Source organism: Manacus candei, unplaced genomic scaffold (genome assembly GCF_025592945.1).
Source record: "Manacus candei isolate 608988 ecotype Guabito, Panama unplaced genomic scaffold, ASM2559294v1 h1tg000071l, whole genome shotgun sequence".
NCBI lineage: Eukaryota > Metazoa > Chordata > Aves > Passeriformes > Pipridae > Manacus > Manacus candei.
The window spans coordinates 9,176,665-9,203,854 of NW_026138119.1; the positions used below are offsets into that span (position 1 = coordinate 9,176,665).

The 27,190-nt window shown below is 52.1% G+C and overlaps 1 protein-coding gene across 5 annotated transcripts in view; it reads right to left on the reverse strand.

Moving 5' to 3' along the window:
- Positions 1–567: 567 nt before the first annotated feature.
- Positions 568–27,190, reverse strand: part of CACNA1B (calcium voltage-gated channel subunit alpha1 B) — a 308,320-nt gene continuing 281,697 nt past the window's right edge. For 2 of the 5 annotated variants that reach the window (XM_051807855.1, XM_051807859.1), the window contains exons 40-49: positions 17,170–17,278; positions 14,311–14,418; positions 13,033–13,142; positions 11,884–12,011; positions 10,744–10,870; positions 10,037–10,147; positions 7,796–7,831; positions 5,410–5,617; positions 4,054–4,262; positions 568–2,018 (exon numbers count right to left, since the gene is read on the reverse strand). In XM_051807855.1, coding sequence (XP_051663815.1) covers positions 1,482–2,018; positions 4,054–4,262; positions 5,410–5,617; positions 7,796–7,831; positions 10,037–10,147; positions 10,744–10,870; positions 11,884–12,011; positions 13,033–13,142; positions 14,311–14,418; positions 17,170–17,278 — 1,683 coding nt within the window. In that variant the 3' untranslated portion in view covers positions 568–1,481. Of the gene's footprint in view, positions 2,019–4,053; positions 4,263–5,229; positions 5,289–5,409; positions 5,618–7,426; positions 10,148–10,743; positions 10,871–11,883; positions 12,012–13,032; positions 13,143–14,310; positions 14,419–17,169; positions 17,279–27,190 lie in introns of those variants that run through there. The other 3 variants (XM_051807858.1, XM_051807857.1, XR_007907763.1) reach the window with 3 other exon arrangements.

Here is a 27,190-nt window from a genome sequence, read left to right on the forward strand (position 1 = left end):
AATAATAATAATAAAAAAAAAGGCCAACGAAACCCAAACCAACCCCAAAGCGTGTTTGCCTTCCCCGCTGGAAGCTTCCAACCTGGCCCTCGAGTGCACTGTGGGGGCGGTGGGAGCCCCGTGGACCCTCCAGGGCAAGGGGCTCTCCGGGCTCTGCCCTCCCTCCTGCCCCTCCTGCCCTCCCCACGCTCGCCCAAGGTCTGATGCATCGAAGCAAAGAGGTTTGCATCGTCACTGTGAAAGATTTCAAAGGTTAGGCACTTAGTAGTGAACAACTGGAGCATTCGGTAGAAACGGTGGGACCTGGAATGACAATTGGACTAATTCTCTACATAAAGAGGAAATTTTTTTTTTCTCTTTTTTTTTTCTTTTTTTTTTTTTTTTACTGTACAATTTACAAAAATGCACACAATGAAAAGTTAAAGTTCTATCTAATAGCTTGATATAAAACCAATAACATTTCTTCTTCTCACCCCTACGCTTTTTTTCCTCTTTTTTTTTGTTTTTTTTTTCCCTTTTTTTTCCTTCAGGATAATTTTTTTTTTTTTTTTTAAGTTGTGGGGGGTTTTTTGTGGTTTTTTTTTTTTGCTAAATCAAGCTTATATTGTAAACAAGACAAAACAGTGAGGGACGTGTTGCAGAGAGGGGCGGAATGGAAAGTCTCAGCAGCAAGGAAAACAGTCCTTACAAAGTAGCTCTCCTGTGGCTTTGTGGTGTGTCAGTGTGAAGGACCCGACGTGGTGGGTGGGGTAAGAGGGACCCCCACGGCAGCGCTGTCACAGCAGGGTCCCGGCTGCCGGGGTCACCTCTGGGGCGGGGGTGGCACCAGCTCTGCCAAAAAGGAATTCCTGTGGCTGAACATCAAGTCCCAATGGACTGTCCTTTGTTCCGGGCTGTGTTCCTCCTCTCCCAGTTGCTCGGGTACATCTCTCCCTTCGGAGTGGCCGTCGAGGCCGAGCGCGGGCGTGATCCTTGTCCCCGTGTGTCCTTTGCAACCCCCGACTCCCACCCCGACCGGGGAGGGGAAAAAATGATGCTGATAAATTAACTGAGAAATAGCCCAACCAAAGCTGCGCCGATCTCGGGAAGGACGGACAGTCTGCTCTTCCACCACCGAAGGTGAGGATCCCTCTTCTCTCGGCTTCTCGCCTCTGTCGCCAGTTTGGCACCTGGTGCGTGTCTGTGACTAGACAGGGCAGTGGGGAGGCGGGCCAGGGGGGACAGAGAGATGTGCTGCCTTCCCCCAAAGGAGGGAGCCTTCTTCCTCCGTTTGTCTAGTGCAAAACAAAATAAAAATAAAAATAAAAAAAGAAAAAAAAATATAAATAAATAAAGAACAAAGAGAGGAGAGAGGCTGCAGGAGCGTCTCCGGCCCCGGGGGCGCAGAGCAGTTCTCGTGGCAGGGGCTGCCCCGCCGGCCTTCCAGATGATAAAACTCATCATAATTAAACCCGCCCGCCGTGGAGGGCTCTGCCAGGCCGCTAGCACCAGTCGTCCTCGTCGGCTTCGTGGTAGTAGCTACGTCCTCTGGTGCCGGCGCCGGGGCCCGTGTTGAGCCCCAGCGTGTAGTGGTAGCCGTTGGGCACGCGGCGGATTTGGTGCGACTGGGAGGTCAGGGAGGAGACGTAGGAAGTCCTTGAGGAGCGCCCCGAGTTGGTGGCCACGGCCTCCTCGAAGGTGAGCGTGTCCTCGGGCGCGGCGCGCGAGGGGCTGTCGGCGTCGTCGCGGGGCCCCAGGTAGGGGTCGGAGCCGGTGCGGGCCACGGGCGGCGGGGGCGGCTGGTGCTCCCCGCGGAGCAGCGCGTTGTGCTCCGACAGACCGCGGCTCAGGCGTCCCGGGGAGAAGGTGGGGAGGCCGGGTTGGATACTGGTGAAGTGCACGGGCGAGGAGTTAGCGGTCTTGTAAGTGATGCTGGGGCGTGGGGTCAGTGGAGTCTGTGGGAGCTGCCTCCGACCCCGGCAGGGGGTACTAGCACCAGATGTCGACAGCAAGGGGCTCCCATTAACTGAACCACTGCCCTACATAAAAATTGGAACAAAGCAAATCAAAAAATAAAAAAGGGGGAAACACCGGACAAACACAAAGGCAGGCAGGTGTAAAACAGAAGGAGAAGCAACAGAAGGGAGAGACAAGTCACAAGAGGGAAGAGAAGCAAAAAAGAGAGAGTTTAGACAAGCACGGTCAGGGGGAGGAGGTTCTCCAGAAATAATTCAACACGAGATGTAAAAGAGGTGGAGAGTTTCAAAGTTCTGCGAGCGGGTGAGTAAGGACAGGGAGGGGCAGAGCATCGGTAGGACGCAAACTGGGACACGGCTCCGACAGGAGGGGACACTGCCCGGGGGGAAGGACCCACAGCAGACACAGGCTCCACATGCGCCTTACCTGGACTGGGCAGGAGCAGCTCAAAAACCCGCTTCGGTCGGGGCATTTTAGACAAAACCAAATCTGCTCTGGGGTGGATTTGTGCAGAACTGCACCCAAAGGTCGGGCTGGTCTAGTGGGAGGGGTCCCTGCTCGTGGCGGGGGGATGGAACGAGATGAGCTTTAAGCTCCAACCCAAAGTGTTTTGGGATTCTGGGATTCTGTTTCTGAGGTCAGAACTGGATGGTCTGGGAGGAGGATCTGGGGGACTGGTTTTTTTTGTACGTTGGAAATTACATGTATTTTGATTAAATAGCCATTTTCTGCAAAAATAACAACAAAAAGCTTTTTGGGCAGGCTTGAACTAACAATTTCCTTTAACAGAAATGTGTCACCTTCTCCTCTTTTATATTACACATTTGATTTTTGAGTGGTAGAACAGCCTGGCAGTTTTCCTGGGTTACTAATAACGACACATGAGAGTGACCTAAGCTGCAGTAATTTAAAAAAATGCCACGAGTGAGAGGAACAGGCCCTTGTTTTGGCATTTAAGTTTACATTCTCCCAGGGCACTACATGACCAGCCCTGTGAGTGTTTTAAAAATCCTTCAGCCTTTTGTGACCTAACATTTTGAGACCAGACCTTTAATTTTTAAAGAGCAGTTTTCCTTCCTATCAAACACTTGGGTTGTTGCTTGTCGGGCTGTCAATCAGGGCTTGTTCTGCTCTGCCTGGGTTTTTTCCCTTGTGGTTTTCCTGGCAAATCCAGCAGTGCTGGAGGCTGCCTGGAGAAAAGGAGGCTCAGGGGGGACCTTCTGGCTCTCTGCAACTCCCTGACAAGAGGGGGGAGCTGGGGGGGGGTTCAGGCTCTGCTGCCAGGGAACAAGGGACAGCAGAAGGAACGCCCTCAAGTCGTGCCAGGGGAGGTTCAGTTTGAACATCAGGAGGAATTTCCTCAAGGAAAGGGTTGTTAAGCGCTGGAAGGGGCTGCCCAGGGAGGTGATGGAGTCCCCATCCCTGGAGGTGTTCAAGGAAGGACTCAGTGCCCTGGGCTGGGGGACAAGGTGGGCATCGGGCACAGCTTGGACTTGATGGTCTGGGAGGGCTTTTCCAACCTTAATGTGATTCCACATTGTTTTGATAAATACTGAGCTGCCTAAATTTTTTTTAAGGCATTTTCAAACTTTTTTTAATCCAGGAAATGGTCTCGATAGTAAAAAAATGGTGAGGTATTTGTTCAAAACATCCAACAAACCACTTCCTGCTGAAACATTCTGAGCTTCCAAGACAAGAGCTGCCAACTGTGGGGTCCCCCAGGCTGCTGTGTTGTGTTAGCAAGGATGCCCCTGGCAGTGGGGCCTTGGGCACACGGTGTGACTCTTGGGGATGGTCCAGGGCAGGGCCAGGAGTCGGACTCGATGATGTTTTGGGTCCCTTCCACCTCGGCACATTCTGTGATTCTGTCTCTGAGAAGCCTCGAGTCCCTCACTGTGTGGGTGCTGCTCAAGTGACACTTCCATGCCTATTTTAGGTGTGAAGCACCAAGCAGGACCCCGATGGAGACCCCAATCCACCCCTGCCTGGACTTCCCTCCCCATTCCATCTCCGTTCATTTGAGCAAAACACAGAAAAGGTGCACAAACCAACCCCTGGGAGACCTCAGGGCTGCTGTCCCACCCTGCCTCTCCTCACCTGTCTGTGTGGGCCTTGCTCTGGGCCCCCGTTGGGGGAGGTGGGCCTGCTCTGCTCAGCAGACTTGGTCTGGGAGCGCTCCCGGCTGCCGTAGCGGTCGCAGGAGTAGAAGCGCTGCTTCTCGGAGGAGGAGGAGGAGTGCTGCTTCCTCTCCTGGGACCGCCCGCGCTCCTTCTTGTCCTTGCCAGAGGACTCACCGGCCTGGGCTGCTGAAAGAAGAAGGTTGGTCAGGGGTCACCAGCGTGAGGGGCTCCTGGGTGTGTGCAGGGAGGTCCCTGAGTTCAGGCAGGACCCCCAATCCCACCCGGCCGGCGCAGGGAGGAGGACAAGTGGCCCCTCACTGTGTTGGCATTAAATTACACCGAGGAGCTTCGTGTTAGCAGAGGAGCTGGAAAGTTTGTCAGAGGCACAACGGTGGGGGTGGGGGAGCCCAGCACAGCCTTCAGTTTGGAACAGTAAGATCCTGAGCTGGAAGAGATCCACAAGGATCATCCCATCCAACTCTTGGCCCTGCACAGTTCACCCCAACAATCACCCCCTGTCCCTGGGGAGCCTGGGCAGTGCCCAACCACCCTCTGGGGGAAGAACCTTTTCCTGAGATCCAACCTGACCCTGCCCTGACAAGCTCCAGCCATTCCCTGGGTCCTGTCCCTGCTCACAGGGAGAAGAGATCAGAGCTGCCCCTCCTGAGGAAGCTGCAGATCCAGTGAGGTCTGACCTCAGGCACTGGGGGCTGCACCAGCTCCATCAACAGGACCCTGTTGTGCTGCTTTTGTCACCTCCTGTGGCCTTCACTGTGTGGGCATTAAACTATACTGAGGAGCTCCATGTGTGTCCTGCTGAGCCTGAAGCTGGAGGAAGGCAGGGAGTTCCCAGACTGGATGGGCAAAAAAAGTGTCAAGTCCTTCCCACTAAAAACACTTCTTTAGATTTCTAAAATCCACACAGGAGCTGCCAGGAGGAAGGTAACAGAAAATGCCCAACAACAAGGCAGCCGAACTGGTGACAAATGAACATTTCTCTTTGGGTTAATTGATGAAAAATTAACATTTCTCTTTGGGTTAATTGATGAAAAATGAACACTTCTCTTTGGGTTTGATCATCTTTCTGCCTTATTCCAGGGACAGAAGTCCCCACTGACACCACGGGAAGTGGCAAAGCAACCAGTCCCCTTTCCATAAATCCTGGCAATGCCCTCATTAGGGTAACAGGGCACACACAGGCTCCCAAAAAACCTCGGGAGACTACACTGAGAGTCACTAATTGCTTCTACATTACCAAACCCATTGGTTTCACTCCCTAAATTCCCATGCAATGAGGGCTGTGGGCTCACCCACAAAGCCAGGAGACACTCACCAGCCTGTCCATCGGCCAAGTGATGGGCAGCCCTGTCCAGGGACTTCTGCTTCTTCTCTTTCCTGCGGTGGCAGCGGTGGTGGTGGTGGTGGTGCCCCTGCTCCGGGGGCATCCTCTCCAGGGAGTACTCGTAGAGGTGCATGGCGTGAGGGCGCTGCGGGGTCAGCGTGGACACGGAGCGTTTCATGGGACTCGTGTCCGGGATGGGCTGCAAGGCAGAGGGAGGCACACAGAGCAGGGTGAGGGCAGGGCTGCCCCTGCCCCACTGCCTGGCACCCACCGTGGGCAGGGTCAACGAGAGAAAGGGGCGAGGAGAAAAATGGTTAATTGGATACGACAGGAACAGCAGGCAGGAGGACTCGCTGGGTGGGGGATCGAGCGCTGAATCGAGGGGCAGGTGTGAGCTCAGGTGGCTGAGATGGGCTTCACTTCAGCAGAGTGCCAACCCACGGGTACCATGAGCCACAGGCAGCACTTGACAGCACACACAGCGGCACAGGGTCACCAGGAGGGCAGCGGGGACATGGGGACAGCACAGTAGCCAAGCGCCTCACAGAGAGAATCCTCCAAGACTAGTTTCACCCAAAGCTGCTTCAGGGCCTTTGTGGCCACCCCAAAGCATGAAAGCACTGCTGAGCATCACGTGGAGAGGGAGAAAGATCAGGGATAAGTGGGCAAGGGACAGGCCAAGGCACCGAGAAATTAATTCTGCCTCCCTGCAGGTAAGACAATCCCATCCAACATTTCAACCTCTCTTGTCCCACCATCACTCCTTGTGGCTGGGACAAGCAGGTTAGCATGCATGTCCTGCAATTCTACCAGGACAACTCCAGAAATGAATACTGGGGTTTGGCATTCCTGTTTTACAATCACTTGTGGCCAAACATCTGGACACCGAGTGCAGTGACCTGCCTTCCATGGCACTGCTGGACCCCCTGCCTGTGCCAGGGCAGCTCCAGACTCTGCTCCCTTCCCTGTGGGTTCAAAGCCTTATGAAGATGCTCTGCAGAACCCAAGACAAGGTGGCAGGACAGGTATTCCCACAGCCTTTACCACTGCTCAGCCACCAGGTAGAAAGCTCAGAAAAAGAGGAGCATTCCCACGCCTCCTTCTCTGCTGGCTCTGTGTGGAGACAGTGCTTCATCCACCCTCTGGAGGCTTCCCTGGCTCTGAGGAGAGACCCCAGAGCACGGTGGTGCAGTCTGAGAGGGAAGGAGTTCAGGATGTTCTCTGCTCCCTCAGCCTCACACTTGTTTGAATTCAGAGTCCAATAAGTGCCTCCAACAACACTCCTCACAGAACATTTACTTTGCTCACTGTAACCTTTTCCAAAGAGCCCTGTATTATTTTTACTGTCTGTTCTGTTTTGTTTGCTTACCCTGAAATTCAGCTCTCTGAATATCCTGTGATATTTACCCAGTGCCAAGCCAGTTGTTTCACAGCTCTGCTCCTTATTTTGAGTGGAAAGAGCCACCCTCCCTCCCATCACAGGCAGATTATCCTGGCTCTGAAGGTGCAATATGGGCAGTCAGCCAAATTTTGGTGCTTCCCACTGAAGGGCAGTTGTTTTTGTCACCTCTTGTGGCCTTCAGTGTGTGGGCATTAAATTATACTGAGGAGCTTCATGTTTGTCCTGCTGAGCCTGAAGCTGAAGGAAGGCAGGGAGTTCTGTAAACTGGATGGTCTGATGGGCAAAAAAAGGGACAAGTGGAAGTCCTTCCCACTAAAAACACATCTCCAGATTTTCAAAATTCAAAATCCACACAGGAGCTGCCAGGAGGAAGGTACCAGAAAATTCCCAACAACAAGGCAGCCAAACTGATGACAAATGAACACTTCTCTTTGGGTTTGGTCCTGCTTCTGTGCTTCTGCCAGGGAATCTGGAATTCTGTGCTTATTCCAGGGACAGAAGTCCCCACTGACACCAAGGGAATTGGCAAAGCAATGAATGTCCTTTCCATAAATCCTGGCAATGCCCTCATTAGGGTAACAGGGCACTCAGAGGCTCCCAAAAAACCTCAGGAGGCTACACTGAGAGCCACTAATTGCTTCTTCATTACCAAACCCATTGGTTTCACTCCTCAAATTCCCGTGCAACGAGGCATATGGAATCAAACAAGAAGCAGAACAAACAAATAAAATAAACAAAACAAATAAAATAAACAAAACAAATAAAATAAATAAAACAACCAAATAACCCCCTCCCCTCCAGCTACCAGAGCGTGCGACGTGCAACCGTGGATCGAGGGAACAGCAAAGTGGGAAGAGGGAGCAGCTGCATTGGGCTCCAGATGAGAAGGGGGGGGAAAGTAGAGGGTTCAAAGGCAGGTTAATAATTTCTTAGCATGAATTTAAGAGGATATACAACTTAGTGCAAACTACATACTGCCAGGTAACTCCCAGGCGACCGTGCTTTGCTCCTCTGCAAACAATTCGGACAAGATGAGAGACATTATTGGAAGCAGCCCCACAGTACAGCCATTGTCAGACATCACGGCAGATGGGCAGCAGACACCATGACGACCAGGGAGGGAGGGGATGGGGGCAGGACAGCAGACGGGGAGGTTGAAAACACGGGGAAGGTATATTTTTTTTAAAAAAGTGGAACGTAAAAAAGACAGAGGGACGGCGGGCGAACAGAAAGGGAGACAGCCAGAAACAAGAAAGCGTCGCAAAGGAGAGTTAGAAAGAACTCAAAAGTTTGGGGAGGGACAGAGCAGAACGTGAGAGGGAGGGGGGAGGGAGGAGACACACACAGAAAGTCCGTCAGTTATTCACCCAAAGCCACGACCAGGATTATTTACACGTGTACTGTTAAATGAGGTTAGATCTGCTCGGGGATTCCCGGCCTGATTCACAACCAGATGAGGCACTTCCACGAGGGGCAGCGACGCCCTGGGGGACACAAACCACACACTTGTGCCAGGGACACTCCCTTCTGCAAAACCTGAGTGCCACGGAGAGGAGTTTGCCAAGGAAAGGCTCGCCCTGCTGGCCTTGCTGCTGCCAACCACATCCCCCTGCACGGGAAGATGCTACTGGTGCTGCAGGATAAAGGATAACTTTGCTCTGGGAAGGGGGAAGGCAGGGAGGATGGGTTTGCTTTGGGGTCTGGTGCTTTTATTAAGCATGTTGAGGAGTGCTCCTGATAACGCAGTGAATCCCAGCTCACACAAAGGCTGCACCTTCTGAAGCCAGCTGGGAAATTCGCTGCTGAGGGGCAGCCTGTGCCAGCCCTGGCACGTTGGCACAAAGATTCCATGTGCTGGAGCTGCTACCGTGTGTGCAGAGCATAAGCTTTGAGTTTTAGGGTGCAGCAGCTCTTTCATGCTGCATTCTTCCATTTCTCTCCACAGAGAGCAATGGAAACAGCCCCCAGACCCAGGCTGCTCCCTCCTGATCAGGAATCAGGCCCCTGGAATGAGACACGAGATGTTCTGACACACAGGAGGCAGGGCAGTGGCTGGAGAGTATTTGGGACAGTCAGCAATGAACATGTGGAATGGCCAGAAATGGTCTCTGACATCCTACACACACAAGCTGCTGTAAAAGCCAACTCTCTGATGAGACTTCTTTAGGAAAAGCTACCCAAGGGAAATCCTCAACACCATTTCACTGGCCAAACTCACAGGTTGAGTTGAGTATGAGCTGAGTATGGTGGGAAAAGGGAAAACCAGGAGGATGCTCAGTGCCCCAAAGCAGCATTCCAGGCACAGGCTCCCTGCTGGGAGCACAAAGATTCCATGGGCTGGAGCTGCTGCTGTGTGTGCAGAGCACAGGCTTTGAGTTTTAGGGTACAGCAGCTCTTTCATGTTCTGCTTCCCACAGAGAGCAATGGGAACAGCCCCCAAACCCAGGCTGCTCCCTCCTGATCAGGAATCAGGCCCTTGGAATGAGACATGACATGAGTGAAGAGATGTTCTGACACACAGGAAGCAGGACAGTGGCTGGACAGTGTTTGGGACAAACAGTCAGCAATGAACATGTGGAATGGCCAGAAATGGTCTCTGACATCCTACACACTAAGCAGTGTCCACAAATTGCTGGAGAAGTGACTCTATGATGGGATTTCTTTAGGAAAAGCTACCCAAGGGATCTCCTGGACACCATTTCACTGGACAAGAACAGTACAGCACGTGCTGAGTGTGGTGGGAAGAGGAAAAACCAGGAGGATGCTCAGTGTCCCAAAGCAGCATTCCAGGCACAGGCTCCCTACTGTTCTCTCCTACATTCATCTAAGACAGTCACAGCACATCTGATGTTTCCAAGGCCAAGGCACATGAGCATGTCCTGCTGGGCTGTCTGATGATGACCCACAGCTGGCAATGGGAAATACATGTCTTTCTCTGGCAAGTGGCATTGCCCCCAGTCAGTGAGGACACCCTTGGGTGGGCAGCCCTCAGCCCCAGCCAGAGGGAAATCTCTGGGCTGCTTTTTGCTGCAACCAGGGATGAGTAAAACCAGGGGCAGCGCTGTGACTGCACACCAATACCTGCTGGAATAAAGGCTTCCTGTCTCCAGATCAGCAAACACCTCCTAAAACAAACATCCACAAGCAACACAACAAGCAGAGAGAGCAGCCCCTGAGTTCCTGGCCCCCTCCAGCAGTGAGGACTCCCCCGCTCACCTTGGTTTCGGCAGCCAGGCGTGGCATGGAGGCCGCCCGGCCCTGGCTCTCCAGGCCTGGCTGGGGCTCTCCATTGGCAACTGTGGGGCTGATTTCCCTCATTTCTACCACCTGATGGAAACATGACATGTTTTCAGTAGCAAGAACATGAACATCAGCTTTGAAGCCATCACCTGAGCTTTGAAGCCGTCACCTGAGCATGCTTTGCTAGGCTGGATGTCGTCGTGAGGAGATGGTGGGATGGGACAGAGAGTAAATGAAGAGCTGTGGAGAAGGTTACTCTCTGTCTGCTGGGCTTTCTGCAGCAAGGACAGCACTGGGCCGGGCTCTTCCAGCAGCCACGAGCCCCAGGTGTGACCTCTGAAACCCCTGACCCGAGCTGGGACACTGATGGCACTGGGGCTGAGACAATGGGAAGGGATAACCTTAGGTAGCTTATTGCAGCAAGACAGAATTCCATGGAAAGGGTGTCCCATCACAGCTATCAGGCTGTGGAAGCTGTTGGGATTTGGTCTTCCCTCATAAGCAAATTTGGAGTTGTAAGAGCAACACTTGCCTCACGGGGCAGCTCGACCATTTCATGCGTGTCACCCTCTCTTCACCCGGTTTCCTGAACATTTTCTACAATTTCTAAAGTCCTACCACAGCTGTGGAATCTCCTGCCCCTCCCCATGCCCTGCCCTCCCACCTGCCCCCCACGTGCTCACCCGTTCGATGGGGATCTCCTCGGAGTGGCCTCGCTCAAAAGCCGGGGTCCTGGTTTCATAAAACACGTCCTGGGTGCGCTGGGTCCCCCAGGAGCTGGACTCTTTGATCCCCCCCTCTGGGGCTGGGCTGCCAGAAGGAAAAGAGGGAAGGAGAAACAGTCACTCCTTCACAAAGATGACTTTGCTGAACTCGCAGTGGGGCAAACTTGGGAAACCAGAGCTGCTGGTGAAACTCTGAGGTCCCCTGGGTTTCTCCAGGATCACATCCTACAGAGCCTGAAGATCCCACGAGAACAAGGAAATCACAACAGCCATATTTTCTTTTTTTTTTTCAGTAACTGAGAAAAGCAATTTCTGTGACTTAATTCCTGATGAAGAAGAACGAAGAATTTTGGAGCTCAGGCCAATTCTGTGAGCAGGACAAGCTGGACAGTGGTCAAACACCAAAACTAAAGGACATTCACTCAAAGTCCAGTGGCACCCACGGGTTTCACTGCTGAGCCACTGGTGGCTTCCAAAATGCCCCCATCAGGGTTGTTTGGGATGTTTAAACCTCAGATGTCTATCCCTAAAAATCCACAGCAGTTGTGTGACCCAGAGGAAAGTCACCTGGAGAGCAGGAAATGGAGAATTCCTTAGGGAATTCTGTTCCTAGAACTGTTTGGAAAGCTCTCTGGGGAGGGATTATTTTGCCCAAAGAGACACATTCTGTCGTGGCAAGTCTAAAGAAGCTCTTGCTGTTACCAAGTGCCCTGAGCTCCAGGGATGACCTTGTTCCCAAGGACCCCCTGGACTCCCAGGAACTCCTTGGCGGATGGGGGTTTGTTTGCTTGTTTTGCAACGATCCCAAATTCCCGCGAGGAAACTCCCACTCACAACCACCCACAATGGAAAGCTCTGCCATGAAGATTCAAGGGAGACCACTGAGGAAACACAAAGGTCTGGAGACCCCAGTGTCCCACCCCAGGCAGCAGCGGGAAGCAGAGACGGACGGAGGCGTTTTGGAAGCCACCAACGGGAATCGTCCCAGCCACGGTTTGACAGGACTGCTGGTCTTGGTGCTCCCACTTCCAGAGCCATGGAACTGGGCTTGATGGACACACCCAGTGAGGGTTCTGGGGGGGGTCAGGGGATACTCACAGAGCACCCCCGTTGTTGAGGGAGGCCGAGCTCTTCTGGCGCAGGAAGGCCTTGGCGTTGTTGAACGCTGTGGGCTGGGTCTGCTCCAGGGTGGCCTTCAAGGGGTGGAACAGGGACACTGGGCCAGGCTGCCAAGCACAGGGGAAGGGTGTCAGAGACACAGCTGGCATGGGCTGAAGTGCTTTTAACAAAAGTCCACTTTGCCACGCTGGGAGATGAGCCCAGAAAAAGCCCAGCCCGGCCCAACCACGGCTGGGAGAGGCTCTGAAGGACCTGCTGCCCTCAGCTTTGTACAAGTCAAGTCATGCTGCAATCCCCCATCCCTCTAAGTGTTCTCCCAGACTGGGATTTCCCTCAGGGCTGGGATTTCCCTCAGGTTGTGAGACGGGCTCTGCTGCAGCCACCCACGAGCAGGACAGATCTCCGTGCCCTGCTGGAGCTCAGCTGGATGATCACCCTAAAAACAACAGCTGTTTGTCCTACTGGAAACCACTGGGGTTTCAGTCCCAAGCCATCTGTGTGGAAATATCACAGAATATTCAGAGTTGGAAGGGACCCCCCAAGGATGATCGAGTCCAACTCTTAAATAAATGGTCCATGATCTTGGCACGACCAGTACCAAGTTTTAACCAACTCAGCTGAACTCAGGGTGGAAATACTTTCAAGAAATACTTCCAAGAAATGGCAAAAAAACTTAAAATCTATTAGAGCCAAAATGTTTTTGAATAATTCCCATTAGAGCCCAAACGATTTTCAATAATTCCCATTTTCAAAAGCAACTCACAACATTTTACAGCCAAACTACCCTCAGCTTTCACTAATTCTTTGATGCCCCCAAAGAAATCTTCTGGTGTTCCCCAGTCCCTGGGCCACTTCTGAAAATAGGATTTAGACTGTCAAACATCAGCTGACATTTTTTGGAAAAAGTCTTTCTGGATCTCCCGGAAAAGGCGACTGTAACAATTTTTTTTAAATAGTTTTTCAGAGAGACTTTCAGGAGGGGTTTTGATTTTTGAGACAGCATTTCCCAACCCTGCCTGGAGAAGAATGCAGAGTTTCTGGATGAAACTTGCTGGTGAGAGCTGCTCAATGCTGGAAAAGGGGCTGCCCAAGAGGGAGGATGGAGTAAAACACCTTTTTGGTGGGTACCTGGCAGAGGCCTCCGGGGGGTTGGACTTGTTCCCTGCTGTTCTTATTCTGCTTGTAGAAGTCAAATATCATCAGTGCTGCGTAGACCTTCCCCACAGTCATTTCATCAGCTGCCAGAGGAGGGTGAGACATTGAAACATGAAAACATTCCAAGGATGAGAAGCGCAGGGTGAGTCAAAAAGCACAAAAAATAACAGCAAACGGGTACAAAAAACAAGGAGAGGGGAGAAGAAACATCAGAATAAGGAGGCAAAACAGACACAGAAAAGTAGGGGAAAGAAAAAAATGATGAGGAAAAGGTTACAACAGACTTCTTCAGCTCTTTGCCTGTTGCTGCCTCTCCCATCTGAGATCAAACACAGAGATCACGCAGCAAAACCAGGCAGGAAACCTCTGTGGCATTGTAAGCACTGCTGAGAGAACTGCTAAATTCATGCCAGATCCACAGCCAGCTTGTTGTCAAGAAAAAAAAGCCTTATTCCTCTTTGTTTGAATTACAGTCAACCTGGGCATAAGGGGCTAAATAAACATTTAAAGAGCATTTCATTTTTCCAGATGTCTTTTTCCACCCTCAGAGAGCCAGAACCAGCCCTTCCCAACACAGCACTGGAGCACTCACCATGGAGGAGCAGGGAGTTGGGGCAGCAGATACAGAGGGCAGGGAAAGACTAAAGCAGTCACTGCCCACTGATTGGCACCTCCTCAGCAACCTCATTTCTCTTAATTAACAGTGCCCTTATTGCTCTGTACTGCTCCTCATTAATCAGGAACCCAGAAGCCTTGGCTGGGCAAACTTTCCATTTTCTCAGCACATTCTCCCAGGGCATCATCAACCCAAGGGCCTTTAGCCCCCAAAAGACCTCACTTCTGATTCTCTGAGTTCTCAGCAAACTGCAGTTTTCTTCTCCTGGTTTTCAGGAGCTCAGATGGGAGAAACTGCTCTCCCATCCTGCAAGGCACAGGCTGGAGGCTGACAAAGCCATGGAAAAGCCCTGGAAAAGGCCACACTCTTGGCCTTCTTGCCACTGTTTTGGGGTTCTTTTCCCCTGTGTACAGAAAATCTCCTGTAGCATCGTGAAGTCCACACCTAGACGTGACCTCAGCTTCCCTGATCACTGGGTGACCCTGGAATGGCAGCACAGAGGATGCCAAGAAGCTGATTCCACATGACTGTGTGCCCAGATGGGGCTTGGGACAGCTCAGGTAAGGAGAGGGAAACCTTTCCTGGGCTTCTTGAGTGGCTGGGCTGGATCCAGTGCTTGCTGCTGAACCACTTACGTTTGTGAGGAGGCACCAGCAAATCCAGAGTCTTCTGGGACAGGTTGGGCCAAACCAGGGAGATCTCCTTTCTCAGCTCAGCATCACACTGGTGCTGTTTAACTCCACCTGCAGAGAGGGAGGGGAGAGGCACAGGAAGGAGAGTGAAAACCCTTGTCCTGGCAGCACAGCCCAGCATTTGCATCCTCATCCTCCCATTCCTTGAGAAGGGGGAGCCAGCAGAGCTGCAGCAGATGTGGAGAAGGGAACTGGTGGCTCCCTCCGTGAAAACAGTGTGTGAATCCAGCAGGACCACCATCACCTCAGCCTGCTGACCCTCTGCTCTTACCTGGGGCTTAAACTTGAGCTCAGACTTGCCCCACCTGACTGCAGGTGCCTCCTGCTTTAGGGCACTGGGAAGCACCCCCAGGAAGCAGCAGCACCTCCCAGGTGGGCTGCAAAGGAGGTGTTGGACATGAATCATGGAATGATTTGGGTCAGAAAGCACCTTAAAGATCCTCCAGTTCCTTGGGCAGGGACACCTTCCACTGAGCAATAATGCCATGAGGGGTGATAAACCCCCTCTGCCACCAACCCTACCCAAAATCTTTGACAGTGAGACACTGCAGGTTGTTCTGTACCAGCAGCTCCATCTCAAGGTAAAACACAGCTGAGCTGTTCAAAGGGGCACAGCGAGGCCTTAATGCAGCAGTGAGAAGTGATTAAAGGCTGTGTGAGCCAACAGGGCAGCTCCCAGCTGAATGCTCTGCACAGGAGCCAATTAACTAGTTCATCTGAATGACAGAGATTATTTTTCTAAGAGAAAAGTACTGGGAGGAGGCTCTGGGTACTCTGTTACACGGTGGTTTGAACTCCCACACAGCAGCTCATTAGGGAGGCTTTATTAAGGGCCTGTTAGTCCTACTAAAGACTCAATTAAATGTAGCACATGAAACCCATTCAAACGAGCTCATAACAACACAACAGGTCAAAACCTCACACCCCACAGCAGAGAGAAAGCAGAGAAAGAATCCAGTGCTATCAGCTGAGCTCTCTTCTCTGGTTCCTTCCAGGGTAGAGCCAAAAAAAAAGGGGGAGGGGGAGCCTTTTCCAGTTAAAAAGGCTGTTTGAGTTACCATTGAGTTACCAGGAAACTGGAAGCTGAAAATAACACAAACTCTCAGCATCCTCATCTAGAAGTTATTCCTGAAATAAGGTGCTGGCCCTTAAAGTCCCAGGAAATCCTAAAGGCATCCTTAGAAAGGAAGTGTCTGATGCTCAGCATCACTCCCCGAGTTTCACTCCCTTAGGGAGCCCCAGTGACCTCCAGAGTTTGCCTCCTTCCAGCAGTGCCAACCCAAAGCATCCCAGTTTCAGCAACACGTGAGGGGGGTGATTAACACAGGGAGGTTGCAGTGGTGGCTTAAAACTGCTTAGGAAAGCACAAACCCCAACCCTGCCTTGCCCTGTGCTCATAAGAGCGTTGTTACCTCCTGTTAACTTTTAAATTAGGCATAAAAGTGCTGGGGCCAGGCATGCCTTGATTGTGACCCCAGCCAGGCTGATTAAATGCTGTAGTGACCCAGAGAAAAGGCCAGTGTGTTTTATTACATTACAAAGTTTAATTGGGAAGTCAAGTAAACGCCTGATTAAACACTTAAATAATTTTATCTCAAGGCAGAATGTGGTTCAGGGCACTTGGAGTCAGTGCCTGGCTGCCAGCAGAGAGCAATTGGGAAGGAAGGGCTGGTTTTCCCCCATGGTAGAATAGTTAAGGGGTGTGGAAATTCTCATTTCTGTTGAACAGCAATAAGCACACACAAGGATTCTTCTCCTTTGAGAGCTCTCCACTGGGATGGCCAAAGATCTCCAGGGATGCAGCCACCCCAAAGGTAGAGGGATGCTCAGGATCCCTCTGTCCCTGCCCCAAAGCTCCCTTGCCCTTGGGTGCTGGCAATAGGAAAAGAGGATTTCCACCTGGAGCAGAATTCCTGTGGCTTTGAGAGGACACCAAGCCAGCAGATGAGCTGGGGGTTGAGCCACGTGTGCTCTCAGCAAACTGGAATTGTCTTCTGGTTTTCCAGAGCTCAGATGATGAAAATTGCTCTCACCCTGAAAACACAGGCTGGAGGCTGACAAAGCCATGGAAAAGCTCTGGAAGAGGCTACACAGGGCACTGGTTTTGGTTGGTTTTTTCTATGTACAAGAAATCTGCTGTACCATAATGAAGTCCAAGCCAAGATGTGGCTCCAGCTTCCCTGATCCCTGTGTGACCATGGCATGGCACCGAGGGTGCCAAGGAGCTGAACTGCCCTTGTTTCCTTTGCTGTGCCCTCCAGATGACTGTGCCATCCCCTCAGACATCCCCTTCTCCTCACCTGAGGCCAGTTTGATCTCCAGGGATGCCATGCAGCAGGGATGTTCAGGACCCCTCTGTGCCAGCCCCCAAAGCTCCCTTGCCCTCAGGTGTTGGCAGATGCCAGGCTGGCAATAGGAAAACAGGATTTCCACCCATGGTTTCAGGAGGACACCAAGCCAGCAGATGAGCTGGGGGTTGAGCCACGTGTGCTCTCAGCAAACTGGAATTGTCTTCTGGTTTTCCAGAGCTCAGATGATAAAAACTCTCATCCTGAAAATACAAGCTGGAGGCTGACAAAGCCACAGAAAAGCTCTGGAAGAGGCTACACAGGGCACTGGTTTTGGTACAAGAAATCTGCTGTACCATAATGAAGTCCAAGCCCAGATGTGGCTCCAGCTTCCCTGATCCCTGTGTGACCATGGCACGGCACCGAGGGTGCCAAGGAGCTGAACTGCCCTTGTTTCCTTTGCTGTGCCCTCCAGATGACTGTGCCATCCCCTCAGACATCCCCTCCCTCTCACCTGAGGCCAGTTTGATCTCCAGGGCAGTTCTGATCAGGGCCATCAGCGTGGATGTGAAGTGCACGGTCAGGTCCTCGGGGGAGATGGGCATGTTCATCCTCACCAGGCGCTGGGGAGGGAAACACTCGCCGTGAGGGTGGCTCAGGATTCCTCCCCCCACCCCGCCCTCCCCTCTGCCAGCCCTTCAAACACCCAGACTGAGACATGGGGGAACTTTTTGTGTGCTGAAATGCAGCCCCTGGATCTCAGCTCCTGTCCAGGAGCAGGGCTGAGACACCACAGTGGCTCTGGTGGTTAAACGAGGGGGTTGCCAGCACTGCACCAAAATCCTACAGGGAGTTCTGCCAAAAGCAGCCAGTTGGGATGCTCTGAACCCATTTCCCAGCCCGCTGCCCTGCTCCTGACAGTCTCCAGTGATGCTGCAGCTCCAGACGTGTGGCTGGTACCCAAAGCAGCGATAAACCACAACTCCACCTCCTCCACCCTTTCCTACACCTAAATGTTGGTTTTACAACAGGAGAAACAGCAACAAATGGGAGCTGGCAGCGCTGAAGGAGGGAAGCTGATGGAGGATTTGCATCTGCAGCTCCATCCTGAACGTGGCTGTGCCCCTTCCAGCTGTGCAGGCGGCCTGGCTGGGGAGTGGGACGTGAGGGAGGCCCTTCCAGTGACAAGGAGGGCTTTGTCCAGGAGATGTGCAGTCCCTGAGTGGGCCCGTGGTGGGACCACCTCAGAAACAAGGCTGCTGAGCCCTGTGATGTGGCTCAAGCACCTGGGGCAGCTTGGGACTGGCTGCTAGAAGGTGAAGGTGTCCACATCTTCCCACTGGAGACCCCTGAGTTCTGGCTCTTCCCTCCTTGCCCTGTGGGCATCCTTGTCTCCTCCTTCCCTTCCAGTCAGTGAGCTACACAGCCCCATCCAGACCTTCCCCATGGATTAACATGAGCAGAACTGTGATTGCCACCATGTTCTTAAAATCCAAATGTGGAACAGTCCCTCAGGATCAGCATCTTCCAAGATTTTCAGACCTGGCAGCTACTCCTTCCCCCATCATCATCCAGGGCCACCTCTGACAGGGCAAATTCATCATTCTGGTAAGCAAGGAATTGCTTTGGAAAGCTGGGGCTCCCCTGAACCCCTCTGGCAGCAGAGCATGGACGTGCTGACAGGGGGGAGGACTCCCCAAGCCTTGCTGATAACCTGAGCCACACATTTAAAGGATGGGTTTCTTCCCCTTCAGCAACCTGATGATCTATCAGCTCCTCAGCTCTCACCAGCTCTTTGGAAACGTCCTTGTCCAGAGCCATATCAGCCAAACCTGGAGCCATATCAGCCAAACCTCAGTGTTTCCACTCTCCAAGGCAATGTGGAGCCTGAGGAGGTCACTGGGGGTTGAGCTGCCTGAGCTGGAACCCCCAGGGGCAGCTTGGCCGGGGCCCCTTGCTGGGAGGGAACTTCATCCCCATCTGAGAGCTCCTTAAGCTGGTTTTTTTTTCTGATCTCTGTCTCTGCACAGAACCCCTGTCTGTGTTTGCCAGCAGCCCCAAGTGCTGTCAGAGAGCTGTCAGTGGGCTGCAGCCCCTCCCTTGGCTCTGGGCACAGGGCTGGCAGTGTTTTCCAGAGCTGCAGCTGCTGGTGCAGCCCCGCTCACCCTCCTGGCTGGCACAGGGAGAACGTGTGGCAGGAGCACCTCTGCTCATGGGCACATTTTGGGGGAAGGGAAACAGGTTGTGGGTGAGAGCAGGGACCTGCTGGAGCCTCAGGTGAGGTGAGAGGCAGAGTGGTTCCTGTGAGCCCTGATTCTTGCTCCTGTGCTTCACTCAACCCAAACCAAGCCTTGGTCACCCTTTCCATCCCTGGTTTAGCCTCCCTGCTTGGAGCAACCTCTGACACAAACCTCCCAGAGGTCTGACCTGAGCTGCCTCAGAATCACAGCCTGCTCTGGCTTGGAAGGGACCTTTAAGATCATTTTATTCTCATCTCTGAGACAAACTTTAAAGATTATCTTCTTCCACCCCCCTGCCATGGGCAGGGACACCTTCCACTAGCCCAGCTTGCTCCAAGCCCTGTCCAACCTGGCCTTGGACACTTCCATTATTTATCTTTTCACACCTCTTGGGCTCTCATTCCATGCTGGAGAGACAAGAAACCGGTGTAACAACCTCTCCCATCTCCTAAACTCTGAGACAAACCACTGGAATCTCCAAGATCTTCCTTCCAGCGTGCCCAAGGTCATTTTCCATGTCTGTCCAGCCTCAGAGACAGGGAAATCAAAGCCCAGACTTCCCTCCCTTTATAATTCATGGGCAGTATCAAATGCTGGCAACACCACAGGTTTGGGTTTCTGTTCACTTGTGTCAATGAGACAGGACTTCAATTGAGATTTTTGCCCTCAGCACACAAAAAGTTGCAAAAAATCCATCAATGAGAGTCCACAGTTACCACTTGGAGAATCCCACTGAATCCCACTTCAGTGGGAGAGAATTAAGGGATGGAGAGAGAGAGAGAGAGAGAGAAGATGCATGGAAGTGAAGAACAAGCAGATGAGAAATAATTCCCCACAGGAGAGCTCTATCCTCACAAAAACTAGCCCCAAAAACTGGCACTGACACATCCCAGGTCCCCTCAGCTGATTTTCCAGACTGAATTCCCAAAGGACACGGAGGCAGAACACAGGGCACATCACACCCCTGCTGTACAAAGGCTTTTCCTCCTAAATTTTAACCAGGAGCATTTAGGGAAGGGTTTTCCAGGGGGAATTTTTCTTTACACGCTGAGCCAAACCCACGGAGAAATTCCAGGCAGAGGTGCCACGAACAGGCACCTGGGAGAGGCTCTTCCCAAAAAGCACCTCCTTTCCCTCCTCTGCCTGCCATTCCCTCCACACACTTCCTGGTCTCCAGCAGCATTTTTTCCATCCCAAGTGTGCAAACTGGTCAAACTGGTCCACTCAGAGACCTTCTGGTCACTGTGATTTCCAACCTGACAACCAGAACTGAGCAGAAAAAGTGGCTTTGTGCTGCTCCTCAGGCATCTCCCAGGCAGGGATGGGATGTCTCCCTCTCTCCATCAGGGTGGAAAACTGGGATACATCTCCCCATCCTTCCCTGACAACCAGTCGAGGAGAACTTGCTCAAGGCCACCTGCAAGTTGCACCTCCCAGGGCAAAGCATCCACCCATTTTTTACCCAGAAAAAGCCCATAAAATGAGCTAAAAGTACCTAAAACCTGCTGCAGCCAAGCCCTACAGGCCTCAGCCACAAAATCCTTCCCAAAACCAGGGAAATCCGCTTCCTTGGAAGCTTCTGAGTCGAGAAAATAACGTTGCTTAAATAAATATATGGCATTTCTGGGAGAGGAAGCAGTTGGGGGAAAGGAGTTGATTCATCTTGGATTCAAAATAGCTTTGCCACCAGGATGGGTGGGAGGGGAGGGAGGAGGCTGGTGAGACCTGAGCCCAAACCCAAACCCCCCTGGGCACCCAGGGGTGCCAAGGAATCAGCCAGACACTGGCACAGCCACCCCTGAGGAGGGACTGGATCCCTGAACATCCCTGACCATTCCCTGGGGTGTTTTCCTAACTCCAGAAATGCAGCTGAAAGGCTGAAACAAGATGATATCTTCATTTTTTCCCTCTATTATTACGAAACAACCCCATACATAAAAATATCTCCTTGTGCAGAGCAGAAAATTCCAATCCTTTCCAAACCACTTGCTAATTTTACCTGTATTTTAATTCCCTACAGGACCCATAAAGGAACTGGAATCCAACTGAAAAGAGGGGAAATTTCTCAAATGTTTTGCTTGACCCAAAATTTTCTCTTTGGAAAATTCATCAAGAACTTTTGATTTTCATCCTTAACCAGCAGAGAAAAAATCTCAGTGTTGTTGATCCAGTAGGGACAACAAAAGGGTTAAAGAAACCCTGAACCAGATGTTTAGACTGTACTCAGTTTTTTTTTAAAAAATTAACTTCTCCCTCAGTTTTTGCTGTTTTTTCTGTTTGAAGTTGTGCTTCCAGGCTGTGTCTCATGTTTTGGAATGGGATATAAAAATGTAATTTAAAAAGAAAAATTAAAAAAAAATAAAAAGAATACTAAAAAAAATAAAAAGAATACTAAAAAAAAACAAAACAAAACAAAACAAAACAACAAGAAAACAACAAACAAAACCAAACAAAAAATAAAACAAAAAAAATCCAAGATGAAACAACAACCAACCAAAAAATCCCAACAACAAAAATAACCGAAGGAAAACAAACCATAAAAAAAAAAAAAAAAAACCACTAAAAAAATCCCACCCAAAAAAAACCCAAAACCAACAACAAAAAAAACCCCCACAAAAATGGGGGATCCTAAAGGGGTGGTTTTTGGGGAAGTTGGGTCCTCTGGGGGGGGTCCCAAGCTGATTTGGGGGGTCCTGCAGAGCAAGGGGGGAGTTCAGGGCTGATTTTGGGGGTCCTGCAGGGTCGGGGGGGGGGGGTCCAGCTGATTTTAGGGGTTCTGGCAGAGCAAGGAGGATTTTGGGGGTCCTGCAGAGCAAGGAGGGGGTTCAGGGCTGATTTTGGGGAGGTTGGGGGTGTCTCAGGTTGATTAGGGGGTCTGGTAGAGCAAGGAGGATTTTGGGGATCCCAGCTGATTTTGGGGGGTCAGGGCTGGTTTTGGGTGTCCCAGCTGATTTTGGGAGTCCCACAGAGCAATGAGGGGGTTTTGGAGGGGGTCCCACCGATTCTGGGGGTCCTGAAGAGCAACAGGGGGGTGTTCAGGGCTGATTTTGGGGGTCCTGAAGAGCAAGGGGGGGGGTTCAGGGCTGATTTGGGGGGTCCTGAAGAGCAAGGGGGGGGTTCAGGGCTGATTTTGGGGGTCCTGAAAAGCAAGAGGGGGGGGGTCAGGGCTGATTTTGGGGGTCCTGCAGGGTCGAAAGGGGTCCGAGAGGGGGATCCCAGGCTGATTTTGGGGAGTCTGACAGAGCAATGGGGATTTTGGGGGGTAGGGGGAGTTAGGTCTGATTTTGGGGGTCCCAGCTGATTTTGGGGGGTCAGGGCTGATTTTGGGGGTCCTGCAGAGCAAGGGGTGGTGCCAGGGGGGTCCCAGCCGATTTTGGAGGGTCAGGGCTGGTTTTGGGTGTCCCAGCTGATTTTGGGGGTCTTGCAGGTCCCAGCTGATTCTGGGGGTGGTGCCGGGGGTGTGGCCCAGCCGCTTTTGGGGGGTCAGGGCTGATTTGGGGGGTCCGGGACGGGCAGGAGGAGCCGCGGGCAGCAGGTGGAGTCCCCGCTCCGGTTTGGCGGCCGCGCGTGGGGAACCCTCCTCCAGCCCTCGGCTTTAATCAGCAGGATTTGGAATCCTCCCCCCGCCGAGCTCGTTAATTCTGCGGGAGAGGGCCCCAGAGGCAGGAGCGGGGATTTTGTCTCCGGAGCTTCCTAATTAACTGCGAGCAGATAACGAGGGAACCGAGGAGCGGAGGCTCCGCTCGGGTTCCCGGCGCGGTCAGGAGGCTCCAGACATCCCCCCCCGGCTCCCGGGAGGGATTTAATTGCCAATAAACAAACCCGTCGCTAACGAGGCACCAAAACCTTTGTGTCATCCGATACGATAAATGCCCCCCTTTGTTTTTTTTTTTTTGTTTTGTTTTTTTTTTTTGGATCATCTGCTCAGAAACTTCTCGGGCAATGTCCGAGTAGGAAATGCGGGGGAAATTCATCCCGGTGTCAAAAGCTGGGATAAAAAATCTCCTGCTGACACAGAAAGCAGCACTGAAGAGAAGTATCTGCACCCTAAATTCTGTTCACTGACATATTTCTCCAACACTGAGCTAGGAATGCCTGGAGAAGTGGCTGGCACCCCGACGGATTTGAATTATTAAGAGCTCCTGAGCAGCCTCTGGGACAAGAACTGCCCTGGGAACGATCCCCAGACGTGAATAAATTCGGGACAGTGTGAGAGCTGCTGTGGGAAATGAGGCTGAGTTTGGTGAATAAATTATTGGCTATGAATAATTCACCCCGACCTAGTTGTAATTATTCTGCTCTCATTTAACTCTTCTCTTGGCTTCAGAGAGGCTGCTCATGGGCTTCTTCCCTCCTGCTGCATCCTGGGGTGAGGAGCCAGTCCAGCTCTGAGATCTCCCCACAGAATCCCAGAATGGTTTGGGTTGGAAGGGACCTGAAAGATCTTCCAATTCTACTTCCTGCCATGGGCAGGGACACCTTCCACCAGCCCAGGTTGCTCCAAGCCCTGTCCAACCTGGCCTTGGACACTTCCAGGGATCCAGGGGCAGCCACAGCTTCTCTGGGCAACCTGGGCCAGGGCCTCACTGCCCTCACAGCCAACAATTCTTTCCCAATATCCCATCTATCCCTGCCCTCTGGCAGTGGGAAGCCATTCCCCCTTGTCCTGTCCCTCCATCCCTTGTCCCCAGTCCATCTCCAGCTCTCTTGGAGCCTTCTCCTCTCCAGGCTGAACAATCCCAGCTCTCCCAGCCTTTCTTCCCAGCAGAGCTGCTCCAGCCCTCTGATCATCCTGGTGCCTCCCTCTGGACTCTCTCCAGCAGCTCCATGTCCTCCCTGTGCTGTTCCCCAGGGCTGGAGCAGCTCTGCAGGGGGGTCTCACCTGAGGGGCAGAGGGGCACAATCCCCCCTGCCCTGCTGTCCACACTGTGGGATCAGCCCTGGAGCCTTGGCTGTGTCAGGAGATGCTGAAGGGAAAAGCAGAGCCCTCCTAATCCCTGCAATGAATCACTCCTGAAACAGGGTGTGCAAAGCCACATTTGAGACCACCAAGAGAACCCCAAAACAAAGCCAAGAGCCCTGTTGGGCTGTGCCAGCACTGCCCTGCAGCCCCACCAGGGCTTCACCTGGAGCTGCACTTGGACAGAGGGGGAGATGTGTCTGCTGGCAGTGTTGTCCTCTCCTGGGAAGAAGAGGACCCCGAAGAGCAGAGGGGCAAGGGTTGGGTCATTCCCTCTCCTAGCACCACACCATTCCAAAGACTCTCACCCCAGGCTCTCAAAAAACCCATCCTCCAACCCACCTCCTGGAAATACCTGTGTCTTGGTGGCACTGCAGTGCCAGAGAGATTCTGTGGCCTCGTGGGCTTTTCAGTCTCCCAGAAGAGAAGGAAGAGGCTCTGTGGTGCCAAGGCTGGAGTCATTCCAGGTGACAGCAGAGCTGGCTGCCATCTGCCCTCCCTGCTACTCCTGAGGGCACACAAACCCCTGGAGCCTTCTCTCTGACAAGCTGAGTCTGTCTGAGAGGCCTCAAAGTCTCAAACATGAGTGTGAAAGGGGGGAAAAAACACCCTCATCTGAAAATGGGCAAACGAGCAAATCTCAAGGCCCCAGAGTGAAGTCAGAGTAGGTTTCTTCCCTCTTTCCATCTGACTGGGTAGAAGAGACTTTTAAATTCATAGAGTCACAGAATCCTTTAGGATGGAGAGCTCTCAGATCATCGAGTCCAACCCCTGACCCAGCAGTGCCAAGCCACCCCTAAGCCATGTCCCCAAGTGCCACATCTACACCTGTAAGGTTTTTAAATCCCTCCAGGGATTGGGACTCCACTACTGACCAGGGCTGCTGTGCCAGTGCTTGACAAGCCTTTTGGTTAAGAAATTGTTCCTGATGTCCAACCTGAACCTCCCCTGGAACAACTTAAGGCTGTTTCCTCTCATCCTGTCCCTTGTTAAGTGGAAAAAAGACCCCCTCCAGCTCCCCCCTCCTGTCAGGGAGTTGCAGAGCCAGAAGGTCCCCCCTGAGCCTCCTTTTCTCCAGGCTGAGCCCCCCCCAGCTCCCTCAGCTGCTCCTGCTGCTCCAGCCCCTTCCCTAGACACGCTCCAGCCCCTCAGTGTCCTTCTTGTAGGGAGTGGCCAGGAACAGAACACAGCAAACTGAGTCCCTTCCCCCTTTCTCCCCCACCCCAGTGCAGGATAGAGCTCTCCTGGTGCCCGAGAAGCACATCCAGGGCATCCCAGCCATGCACCTCCAGCAAGCAGCAAGCCAAGCCCACGGAACTGCAGCAGCTGGTCAGGCTGACCAAGGAGAACAGTTGAGAAAGGGGAGCCAGAAAACAGCAGAAAGGAAGGCCAGCAGCCAAGGAGGCTGCCAAGGGGGGGAAATCCAACCAAAACCACGGTGTGCACGGACTGAGAAGGCAACACGGACGAAGACAGGGAGGGAAAACACACAAAACCTTCAAAGAGCACTGGGAAAAGTAGATATGGAAGGAAAAAGGGTGGGTACGTGGGGCAGAAGAGCTTTTGCTGGACAGGACAGTGAGGTTTTTATAAAAACCTTCTGGTTCAGAGGGAGAGAGGAAAACCAGGGCAGAGACAAAGCCCTGGCTGCTGGTGACACTGCTGTCCCTGTGCTGGCTCTGGGTGGAGGGTCTGACCCTGCACTGCCCTCCCCAAGCCTCCCCTGAGCTGTGGGAGGACGACAGGGGTGACACTGGTGGGGGCACCTGGCAGGAGCAGGGCAGGGGATGCCACGAGCCACCCCTGGTTGTCCCAGGGCTTGATGCTCCAGCGTGGCTCCAGGGATGTGCTGCACGTGGAAGTAGAGCAGGGAAGGAGCAAAAACCAGCTCTGTGTCCCCAGGAGGGTTTGGGTTTATCATCAGCTGGAAGGAAGGGGGCAGCCCAAAGTGCAGCCTTACACCACGGGGAAAACTCTGGTCTGGCCTGAAGTTTGTATTTCTGGAGCTCAGGGCTCTTTGGTAACGTGTGAGATGAATGTGATCCTCTCCAAGCTCAGAGAAATGTGGTGTTCAGTCTGGGTTTGAGCTGTTTGACTGGAACCCACGGGCAGAAATTAAAGATGTCTTTAAAAAAGCCTTTTAAGAAGAATCCGTTCCCATGTAGCCAAAGTTCTGTGGATTTGTTCTGTAAATCAGACAAATTAAATGAGATGGCAGGAAACTCAGAGGCTGGGGAAGGGTCTGTCTGCTCTGGTGCTTTAGAACAGGGACACCACACTGAAAACCAGCCCAAAACCTTATTTAAAATGCCTATTTTAACACATGATCTTTTTAGCCTCTTTTGTTTTTTTAATTGTACAAGATTTGAAGGGGGGGGGGATAAGGAGAACTTTATGTTTCTGGTACCACAGAGCAGAGCTGGGTGCCCACCTGCAAACACCTCCTGCTGCTTTCAGCTCCATTCTAAGTCAGGGGAAACTCCCAGGGGCTGAATAATTGGATTTCTGTGGATAATTGGTGTCTCCAGACAGATGTTCATGTATCTACTCATCGATCTGAAGTAGCTGGAACCTGATCTAGTTGGGTTCCTTCAGCTGAGTTCAGTGGCCAGAAACAAATCAAAGGAAATAGAGAAAAGCCACAGCTGCCTCATTTTAAGGGTATGTTTAATTTTCCTTTCATTTTAAATCCCAGCACGCTGAGGGAGGATCTTTTAGGAAGCTGTGTCTGAATTCTTGCTGCTACATAAAGGCAGAGCCAGATTTGGGTTTAGCATGAGCCTCTTTAAAAAAAATCCCACTTTTATGTGGTCACAGTTCAAAAACACAGCACAGGAGGAGCTGTTGGGATTTGGATCCATTGAACCAACCACAGTGGGGTGCAGGGATTGGATTTGGTGGTGCTGGAATGATGGAAACAGTGAAAAAAACCCCTGTAGAGTTGGATGGATTCTCAATTCCACCAATGTGAGATGGTTTAATCAACCTCCCCCTCTGAAACTGGGAGGGTCAATGTTAAAAGCTTCCAAAGAATCACCCTAAAAATGCAAATTTCCAGCCACCCTGTGAGTTTTTGGGGAGGGCTGCACGGCCTGAACTGGATCTGCTCCATAACTTTGGCTCCAGGTGTCTCCCCCTTTCCACTGTGTTCCCACCCAGGCAGTGTCTGACAGGCAGCACTTCGGGGATAGAAAAGCATTTTTGTGGGCCAATTAAAAAAGTTTCTCCCAAACAGACAATAAGTTGGAGTGATTTCTTCATCTGACTGTCTGAAATGTTTGCTCTTACAGTAATTTCTTCCACGAGGGTGTTTAAGGAGCCCTTCTGGCGTTGTC